Source organism: Hyperolius riggenbachi, chromosome 1 (genome assembly GCF_040937935.1).
Source record: "Hyperolius riggenbachi isolate aHypRig1 chromosome 1, aHypRig1.pri, whole genome shotgun sequence".
NCBI classification, from domain to species: Eukaryota; Metazoa; Chordata; class Amphibia; order Anura; family Hyperoliidae; genus Hyperolius; species Hyperolius riggenbachi.
Genome location: NC_090646.1, coordinates 234,874,859 through 234,885,675, shown reverse-complemented (window position 1 = coordinate 234,885,675; position 10,817 = coordinate 234,874,859). Strand labels below are relative to the sequence as shown.

At 45.9% G+C, this 10,817-nt stretch overlaps 1 protein-coding gene across 1 annotated transcript in view; it reads left to right on the top strand.

Moving 5' to 3' along the window:
• The window catches only part of LOC137570039 (centromere-associated protein E-like), a 63,841-nt gene that overhangs the window by 49,672 nt on the left and 3,352 nt on the right, over window positions 1-10,817 (top strand). Inside the window, exons 7-9 of the mRNA XM_068278890.1 lie at window positions 2,701-2,801; window positions 3,542-3,698; window positions 7,242-7,732. Coding sequence (XP_068134991.1) covers window positions 2,701-2,801; window positions 3,542-3,698; window positions 7,242-7,732 — 749 coding nt within the window. The remainder of the gene's footprint in view (window positions 1-2,700; window positions 2,802-3,541; window positions 3,699-7,241; window positions 7,733-10,817) is intronic.

The window sequence follows — 10,817 nt, the reverse complement described above, 5'->3', positions numbered from 1 at the left end:
GTTTACAGAAATGCGTATGATTTTGTGGTCGCATAGGCCAACAAAGAGCCTCCTCTGAATATGTGTGTGTACCTACCACTTGTCTTGCAACATGCATAATGACTCAAGCAAAAGTACTATGCATCAGCCTATTAAGATCAGGAACATTATTCATCTTAGTGTTAGTGATAGGTACACACACAGACCCAGATTAGCCTCTTAACTGCCATGAGTCCACAGCATCAAGCATGTTTTTATCATGAACACTCGACTTTTATTTAGCAGTAGGGTTGTGTCCTGAAATAACTGCATTTTTGTGACTGGTGTGCAGTAAGTCGATGTATGTTAGTGTGCAAAGGGTTAACCTCTTGATGACCAGCTAACGCTGATTGGCGTAAACTGGTCGTCTGCGGGTTTCCATGGAAACTCTTTCCATGTCCGTTCACGGAAGGTGTCTCCGTGAACAGCCGGAGAGCCGCCGATCGCGGCTCGCCGGCAAAATGTAAACATGCGGGGAAGAAATCCCCGCTGTTTACATCATACGGCGCTGCTGCGCAGCAGCGCTGTAAGGCAGATCGGCGATCCCCGGCCTCTGATTGGCCGGGGATCGCCGGCATATGATAGGCTGAAGCCTATCCTACAATGCGCAGGACGGATATCCGTCCTGCGCAGCCCAGGGAGGAAGAGGTAGGGAGGGAGAGGGAGGGAACACAGAAAACGCTGCGGAGGGGGGCTTTGATGAGCCCCCCCCCCCCCCCCCCCGCAAAGCACAGCAAGCCGGCGGCGATGAAACCCCCCCAGCTGGACATCCCCCTAGTGGGGAAAAAGGGGGGTAAGTCTGATCGCCCTGGCATAATCCTGATCTGTGCTGCGGGCTGGAGAGCCCACGCAGCACAGCACAGATCAGGCAAACCACACTTGGTCGTCAAGTGGTTAATGGCTTTTTTTCTGTCTGAAATTTGGTCACAACCTTTAAAGGGATACTGTAGGGGGGTTGGGGGAAAATGAGCTGAACTTACCCGGGGCTTCTAATGGTCCCCCGCAGACATCCTGTGCCCGTGCAGCCGCTCACCGATGCTCCGGCCCCGCCTCCGGTTCACTTCTGGAATTTCTGACTTTAAAGTCAGAAAACCACTGCGCCTGCGTTGCCGTGTCCTCGATCCCGCTGATGTCATCAAGAGCGCACAGCGCAGGCCCAGTATGGTCTGTGTCTGCGCAGTACACTCCTGGTGACATCAGCGGGAGCGAGGACACGGCAACGCAGGCACAGTGGTTTTCTGACTTTAAAGTCAGAAATTCCAGAAGTGAACCGGAGGCGGGGCCGGAGCATTGGGGAGTGGCTGCGCCAACACAGGATGTCTGCGGGGGACCATTAGAAGCCCCGGGTAAGTTCAGCTCATTTTCCCCCGACCCCCCTACAGTATCCCTTTAAGCACCTTCTTCTTTAATCTGAGGGGAGTGCTTCCATCTGGTAAAGGAGCATGTACTTTGTGTATTGCTAGGTAGTTAATCAGCACTGGTGAAAGAGCAAAACAATGAAACGGGTGATCACATCCCATTTTCCTGCATTCATGGGCTCTCATCCTTTTGTACCTGCTTTAAAATGTACCAGAACTGAGAGATGTATGGGCACTTAATAAAGGGCAACCAGCCAGAAACCCCATGCTCAGATGTATGTAAACATTGTGATACACAACACCCTGTGCCTGCTTGGGAGTATTTAAAAGTACATGTAATGTAAGGCCCCACCACTCAACCTGTGGATGCATGTTCCTCTTACCAGGAAGTCAGACCAGGAGCCTCTGACCCTAGTGAATAAAGCAATCCAACAGCAAAGTAGCCCCCAGGACTTGACCTTGCAGTCCCGGGTCTAGTTTGCTGTAGTATTGAAAAGTACAACATCCATCCAGTTGGTTCACACCACATGGTGAGTCAGTGATTGAAATATTCAAGAAACCTTGTATACGTTTTTATAAAATTACCCAAATGTACGTCTTGAATGATGTTTGGTTACAGGGTCTGGACACGTTTTTGCTTTAATTGAATCCTGTACTAAGAGGCCTTAGGAAGCTGCCATATTTATTTAGACAAAGCAATTACCTGCTGATCTGAGTCATTGTAGTCCCATATAGAAGATGTAGTAAATTTAGTGTAAACAATTTAACATTAATTATCCTGGTTTCAGCGTCACACTTGCTGTATCTATATATTGCATATATTGAGAAGAAACCCTGCCCTCTCTGTGGTGATTAGCATTGGCTGTTTTTGATTATGCAGAATTCTTCCCCTAGAGTATTCTGGGAGACCAGGTGTTTCTGCTGACTTCGGAACACACAGTAAGCAAACATTCTGCAGTGATGCACCCACCAGCTGTAAATATGTTACCACATGGAATCATTTAAAAATGTATATTGGGGGAAGGAAAGATTTTACAATGGGCAGACCTTGGCTAAATAAAAATTGTAAACTACTTTTCCCCAACATTTTTCTTTCCTTCTAAAAATAAATACATGTATGCATTACCAGTGTCTATGTTCAGCATCTGTATACCGATAGGCGCAAATTACAGGAAGCTCTCTTCATTTAGCTCACTCCTCCCCACAGCCTCCATCGTCGATATAGACCTGAACTTACACGGCTTTCCACTAATTTGTATTAATGGTGCAATGTAAAATGATGCTATATAAATCAATAATTACCGTATATTTCTTTTTATTACAGAATCACTTCCTTAAAAGCTTGTGTTGAATATAAAGAAGAGTGTGTGCGGAAATTAAAAGAACTACTAAGACAATCCAAAAAAGATGATGATGATGCTACCAGTACGTATACATAAGCATGACTAATGTGTTGTAATGATGCTGAATAAAGTTTATCGATGCGTCCAGAGTTCAAACTAGTGTAGCGCACTCGGTACCAGTTTGGGGGTTGCAGTAGGGGCCCTCTATCATGCGGTTATGCTCTGGGGGTCTGCTCACCTGTTTCCTGATGACCTACAGCTTCACTAGACTTGCTCACAGTAAAGCAAGTGGTGCAATGACGACGCAAAATGGCTGTTGTGCCGTCTTATCATCCCCTGGTTCATCACCTCTTCTTATCCATTCCCCTCTAGCTGTATTTTCCACACTATGGATGTATGTACCCGCTATGCTACGGCCAATTGTGTAACTGAGGAGCTTGGGGCCCCAGTGTGAGTTTTTTACCTGGAGCCCCAAGCACTCTATTGATATGGAGCCCCAAAACCTATCAAGGACAGCTGCAGTGTCAGAGGTGTAATATGAGTAAGGAGACAGTTAAGGATTACTACTATTCATTTCTCATAAAGAGCTGTTCATTACCAGCATAGCACCAATGAAAAGCTAATAAGATGGATGGAGGGCCCCTAATGGGTCCCTCTGGTCTAAGCGCCCCGGGGCAGTTGCAACCTCTGCATCCCCTATTGCTGTGTCACTGGCCATGGAATAAACTAGCTTTGAAGACAGTGCCCAGCCTATGTTTCTGGTTCACATTTTCTTGATGTGTCTTCAGACTTCAAGTTACTTACTCTGCTTTATTTCCACAGTTTGTCCTGACAAGAATTATCATTCCTCATATCCTGCAACATGTGGTGGCGGCAGTGGCATTGTTCAGAGCACAGCAATGCTTATGCTTCAATCAGAAAATGCTGCTTTGAAAAGAGAAATTTCCCACTATAAGAAAAAGTACCAGCAGCGAACAAGGTATGGTTCACCTGGATGTCCTGCAATAAAGCCACTTCCATGGCAACCTTCAGATTTATTTTGTCCGATGTAACAACATTGAAAGCCTTAGCCTTTTCACCCTCACATTGTGTATTGAACTGGAGCAAAACTACAAGAATGCCACAGTCATTGGGAATGCAGTAGATATGCATGGGGATAGCAATACATTTATACCCATTCCCCGTAACCATGTCCCCAGTCATGCCTGCAATCGTAGGTAATGCAGTTAAAAGAATTAAAGTCAAAATTTCTCCTCTAATTCAACAGATTGGTGACACCATATAAGAACTTCTAGGGGCGAATGGGTGATGATAGACACCAGGGAAATGTATAGGGGAAGGAGCAGTGCCAGTAGTCACCAAGGAACTGTGTAAGGGAGAAAGGGGCCACTAGAGACCAAAGAACTGTATAGGTTATATGGGGCCTCTAGATACTAGGGAACTGTATAGGGGATAGAGGAGACCTAAGGGAACTGTATAGTGCCACTAGACATCAAGGTTGGCCCACTGTGTGTTTGCGTTTGACACCCCTGCACTAAAGGAAACTGCACAGGGTGATTTATATTTTAGTACCAGCATCATTGCAAGCGGAAAACCACATGCGTTCGGCAAATTGAAACACATCCAGTGGAAAGTGTGTGTGTGTTAATTTCTGGATAGAATTGTGACTCTCCAGGCAACAAAAACTTTTCCCCACATTGATAAATACAGAGTTAAGCCCCATACACACGCTAGATGAAACTCTGCCGAGGCGGCCCAAAAAAAAAAACCCCTCTGCCAAGAATCCAGCGTGCTTACAGTGGCCCCTGAACTTCCTCGGCCGCTTGGTCAGCAATCCTCCAGGCGGATAGCTATGGCTGAGAGCTATGTTCTCCCCACTTACCCCGCATGGTGTCACTACCCATTCTCTCCGAGGCTTTATGAAAGTAGCAGTTGGGTTTTAAAAAATTGTTTTTTTTTAACCACTTGATCCTAGTCATCCACATAGGAGCTGCTGTAGTCTATCTGGACGCGTATCCGTGTTAAGTGTTGTTACGCTGGGTACATGTGCTCCCACCACTCCTTCCCGTCGGCGGTTACAGGTGATTGATTGGTGGGGAATATGTGTTCCCTGAACCAACTGAAGCCCCTGTGAGTGAATCAACATGCCTTAAAACTACAAGCATAGTGCCTGGTGGCCAAAAAGAAAAAGTAATGTAAAACAAATTTTTTTTTAAATGAATGCATTTAAAGGAACATTATCGCGTAAATCATAAAAATTGAAATGTATGTAAACATATACAAATAAGTACATTTCTTCTAGAGTAAAATGTACTATAAATTACTTTTCTCCTATGTTACTGTGACTTACAGTAGGTAATAGAAATGTGACAGAATCGACAGGTTTGGACCAGCTTATCTCCCCACAGAGGTTTCTCAGGGCCTTCTTTATTTTCAAAAGCACTTAGTTAAAGAGAACCTGAGGTGGGTTTAAAGAATATTATCTGCATACAGAGGCTGGATCTGCCTATACAGCCCAGCCTCTGTTGCTATCCCAAACCCCTCTAAGGTCTCCCTGCACTCTGCAATCCCTCATAAATAACAGCCACGCTGCTGACAAACAGCTTGTCAGAGCTGGCTGTGTTTATCTCTATAGTGTCAGTCTGCTGCTCTCCCCGCCTCCTGCAGAACTCTGGTCCCCGCCTGCATCCCTTCCCTCCCTGCTGATTGGAGGGAAGGGGCAGGGACCGGAGCTATGCAGGAGGCGGGGAAGCAGCTGAGACTGACACTACAGATGTAAGCACAGCCTCAGCACGGCTGTGATTTATGAGGGATTGCAGAGTGCAGGGGGACCTTAGTGGGGTTTGGGATAGCAACAGAGGCTGGGCTGTACAGGCAGATCCAGCCTCTGTATGCAGATAACATTCTCTAAACACACCTCGGGTTCTCTTTAATGGCAGTTGATCCATCCAACTGCCAAAACAGTGTGCAATGAGCAGGGATGCTGGCCAGCATATTTGTATAAAACCTGTTCAGGGGATGTCTTTATAAATGATAAAGGCCATGCTGAGAATCCCCTATGGAGGCATGGACTAGCCTCAAACCTGTAGGTTCTGTCTTTCTACTACCTACTGTCCGCAACATAGGGGAAAAGGAATGTATGTCTCATTTTACCCTGGAAGAGATTATTTGTACGTGTTTACATGTATTTTAATTTGTACTCTTTTTCGCAATAGTGGTTCTTTGATTAAAACTTTATTAACCCCCACCCTCTCCTATAGCTACCAAAAATCAACACGTTAAAAAAAAGTGACAGTTTAAGGAAAACACATAAATAGTTACCTTAGAGTCTGAGCTTTAAGATGTATGTAATGAATATATTTTTATTTTAGCAAACAAGGGGCTTGTAATTGTTGATTGGGTATGCCTTTATTTCCAAATAATATATTGTCACCATATATTGTACTAGGAACATAATTTAAATGTTGATAGCCAGGACAACTGGGCAAATAAAATTGTGTGGGTTTTATTTATAGTAGCATTGCTCGTTTTACAACTATAGGAGATGGAGAAACTATTCTTTAACCACTTGCCGACCGCGCACTCATACCGCGCGTCGGCAAAGTGGCAGCTGCAGGACCAGCGACGCAGTTCTGCGTCGCCGGCTGCAGGCTAAATAATCAGGATGCAGCCGCTCGCGCGAGCGGCTGCTTCCTGTCAATTCACGGCGGGGGGCTCCGTGAATAGCCTGCGGGCCGCCGATCGCGGCTCGCAGGCTAAATGTAAACACAAGCGGAAATAATCCGCTTTGTTTACATTGTACGGCGCTGCTGCGCCGCAGCGCCGTAAGGCAGATCGGCGACCCCCGGCCAATCAGCGGCCGGGGATCGCCGCCATGTGACAGGGGACGTCCTGTCACAGGCTGCACAGGACGGATAGCGTCCTGTGCAGCCCCGATCACCAGGGGGCCAGGTAGGAGAGGGGGAAACGGAATTTTGCCGCGGAGGGGGGCTTTGAGGTGCCCCCCCCCCCCCCCCCCCCGCCAGCCACACGCAGGCAGGAGAGATCGGACCCCCTCAGCGCATCATCCCCCTAGTGGGGAAAAAAGGGGGGTGATCTGATCTCTCTGCCTGGTGTTTGATCTGTGCTGAGGGCTGTAGAGCCCACCCAGCACAGATCACAGAATTCAACGCTGGTCCTTAAGGGGGGGTAAAGGGTGGGTCCTCAAGTGGTTAAACCTTCCCCCACCCCCTTTATTTTAGTTCGCTATAACGTGCATAGAAAAGGTAATTACTGAAAGCAAGTATCACCCCCCCCCCCCCCCCCCCCCCCGGCTAATTTGTGGTGAAAAAAAAGATGTAAATCGTTTCGGTGTGATAAGTAGTGATACAATTATTGGTGAATAAATGGGAGGAGCACTAAAGGGGGAAATTGCTTTTTTTGGGTGTGTTTTTATATAACTTTTACAGCTTTTGTGTTTATGCAGCTATGCAAATTATTATTCTGTTACTGGTTTTTATTTTATGTATTTATTTATTTGAAGAAATACATCGAATAGAGAAGAGGAGCTTAAAAAGTCTCAGGGCCGAAGTTTGGAAACACCTTCACCCTTACTTGGTTCATTACATCAACCTGACGCCTCATCACAGAACAGTGCTGTGTCGCCGAACAAGTCCGAGCATCCACCCCACTACCTGTTTTCACCTGGAAAGACTGGAATGCTGAGAAAACGTGGGATGTCCCCAAGCAAGACAAAGTTATACAAACCTGAAGTGAAATCCCCCAAAAAGGCAGTCAGGCACAGCATTCCTGTCTCGTCACCGGGAAAGTCTGATCTCAGCAATAAACGTGCCTTATCACCTCTCAGAACTGAAGGGCAGCTGCCCAGCACCTTGCCTCTGTCACCATGCAAAAAGTCCAGGTTGCCGGAAAATGCAAGCCCAGTTAAAGATAAATTCTTTGATGAGCGCTCCAAATCTTTACCTTACTATCCAACCAAATTTTTTGACAACTCCACATTAGGCACATTACCCGGTAATGAATGAATCCTATTTTCATGAGTTTCTGATGTGTGCATTGTTGACTTGGCATATCATTTCATTGTGTATTATCAGTTCCTCCTGTTGTGCATGTAGCTGCGTATGTTTATTGTATGCATCATCATACTGTACAGTGCCATGGAAGGATTTACATAATTGTAAATGTGAAACTTTAAGAGACTGTAATAAAAAAAAGGTGCCCCTGAGGGGTACTTGCCTCGGGAGGGGGAAGCCTCTGTGTCCTATCGAGGCTTCCCCCATTCTCCTCCGTCCCACAATGGTCTCGCTGGGCCCCTCCGAAGCCACAGCCGACAATTTGTCAGGCTGTGGCACAGGTGCTATTGTGCCTGCAATATTTCCCAGCACAGGCACAGTAGCAACTCTCTGCTCGGGATCTGTCGGAAATAGCTGATCCCAAGTCGCCTGTGCAGTAGAGCAGTCTCGACTGGGATCGGCTATTTCCGCCTGATCCCGAGGCGAGAGCCGCACCTGCGCTGGAGCCGGGGAAGGTAAATAGACACCGTTTGGATGGGCCCAGTGAGACCACCATTGAATGGAGGGCAACGGCGGAAGTACCCCCAGGGGCACTTTTTTTCTGTTACAGGGTTTCTTTAAATAACTGAAGTAAAAAGAATATGGGGGCTGCAATATTTATTTATTTTTATCAATACCAGTTGCTTGTCAGCCCTGCTGATCTATTTGGCTGCAGTATTGTTTGAATAACACCAGAAACAAGCATGTGGCCAATCTTGTCAGGTCTGAGTCAGAAACACCTGATCTGCATATGCTTTTTCAGGGTCTATAGCTAAAGTATTAGTTACAGGATCAGCAGGATAAGTAGGCAACTGGTATTGTTTGAAAGGAAATAAGTATGGCAGCCTCATAACAACCTGTGGTGTCAATTCCAAATTTCCTCTTTCTCCACCATTTTCTGTTGAATCTCCCTAGAATACCCTAAACCAAGGGTTTCCAGATGTTCTACTGACATGTCCTGATGTTGTCTGAGCTACACAATATCGAACCTCAAGCTAAAATGGATCCCTTTGAATTTAAAGGAAACCAGAGATGGTTTTCTAGCCCTTTTTGTACTTACCTGGGACTTCCTCCAACCCCATGAGCACCGGGGCCTCCCTCCCCGTCCTCCTCGGGTCCCCCGTTTTGCCGCTGGTAATCCAGGCAGCTGCAGCCTTCTGCGCATGTGCGCACCCCTCGTCGTGCTCCCATCCCCTGGAGTGTTCTGCGCCTGCGCAGTAGTACTGCACAGGGGTAGAATGCTCCAGAAGGGCAGGGCTGCGCATGTGCAGGAGGCAAAGACTGCGGGCAACTAACCGGATTACTGGGAGTCGTAGCGCCAGAACAGAGGGGTTAAAGAGGACGGCGAGGAAAGCCCTGATGCTCATGGGGCTGGAGGATGATTCACTGCAGGGTGGCAACGGAGAGGGCCAGGAGGATGTGGAGAGCCTCTGCCTTTCTCTTAGGTAAGTACTTTTTTTTTTTCTTTACACCTTGTCTCAGGTAAACTTTAAGTATAGGATATCTGATAGGGGATGTCGGCTCTCTTAAAAAGAACCTGAGGTGAGAGGCACATGGAGACTGCCATATTTATTTATTTTTAAAGGGAACATAACCTGAGAAGAATATGGATTTTTCCTTTTAAAATAATACCAGTTGTCTGACTCTCCAGCTGATCCCCTGTCTCTATTACTTTTAGCCTCAACAAGCATGCAGATCAGATGCTCTGACTGAAGTCCGACTGGATTAGTTGCATGCTTGTTTCAGGTGTGTGATTCAGCCACTACTGCAGTCAAAGAGATCAGCAAGACTGACAAGCAACTGGTATAGTTTAAAAGGAAACATCCACATCCCTCTCAGTTAAGGTTCCCTTTAAACAATACCTGTTGCCCAGCAGTCCTGCTAATCCTTTTGGCATCGGTAGTGCCTGAATCATGCACCCGAAACAAGCATGAGGCTTATCCAGTTAGACTTCAATCAGAACATCTGACCTGCGTGCTTGCTCAAGGTCTGCGGCTAAAAGTATTTGCCTAATACACACCATGCACTTCCCCGTCATATCGACTGGTCAAATTGATAATTTCCAATAGGTTTGATTTGATTTCCAATCGGTTTTATACAGTAGTGAACTACAGATTACAGAAATCCATCAGAAAAATGATCTGAAAACAGGTCGGACCTGTCGGAAATGTTTACGACCTAAAATCTGATGGGAAATCGCATGCTGTGTATCGGGCAATAGAGTTAGAGGCTCAGCAGGACAACCAGGCAATTTTCATTGTTTAAAAGGAAATAAATATGCCAACCTTCCTCGGGTTACTTTTAAAGGACAATTGAAGTGAAAAGGGATATGAAGGCTGCTATATTTATTGCCTTTTAAGCAATACCAGTTCCTTGGCTATCTTGCTGATCCTCTTCCTCTAATACTTTAAAGGGAACCTGAAGTGAGTAAAATTATTTAAAATAAACACATGATGTAGCTGCAAATGAATATTACATACTAACCTCGCTGTCAGTTCCTCTCAGAAGCCATTTTCTTCTTACAGTGATCCCTTCCAGTTCTGACAATATTTTGTCAGAACTAAAATATACCAGTTGCTGTCAGTTATAGATCAGCAGCTGTCAGTTACAACTGAATGTGTTAGGTTATATCCATGTTTCTCTATGGCTCAAGTGGGTGATATTACAGTTTAACAGTGTTCTGACCAGGAAGCTGTTATTGGGTAATGGTTATTTTTAAAATGGAGGACGGAGAAATCCATTGATCACAGTGGACAAATGGGACACAGGAGAGGAGAGAGAGATTGAGGAGTAGACTACACAGAAGGTAAGTATGACCTGTGTGTGGTTATTTTGACTTTTTATTTTCAGTTCAGGTTCTTTTTAAGCCATATACCCTGAACAAGCATGGAGCAGATCAGGTGGTTCTGACATTCTCAGATCTGACAAGATTAGCTGCATGCTTGTTGCTGCTGTGTTTCCAACACTACTTCAGCCAAATAGATCAGCAGGGCTGCCAGGCAACTGGTATTGTTTTAAAGGGAAGTAAATATGGAAGCCTCCATGGT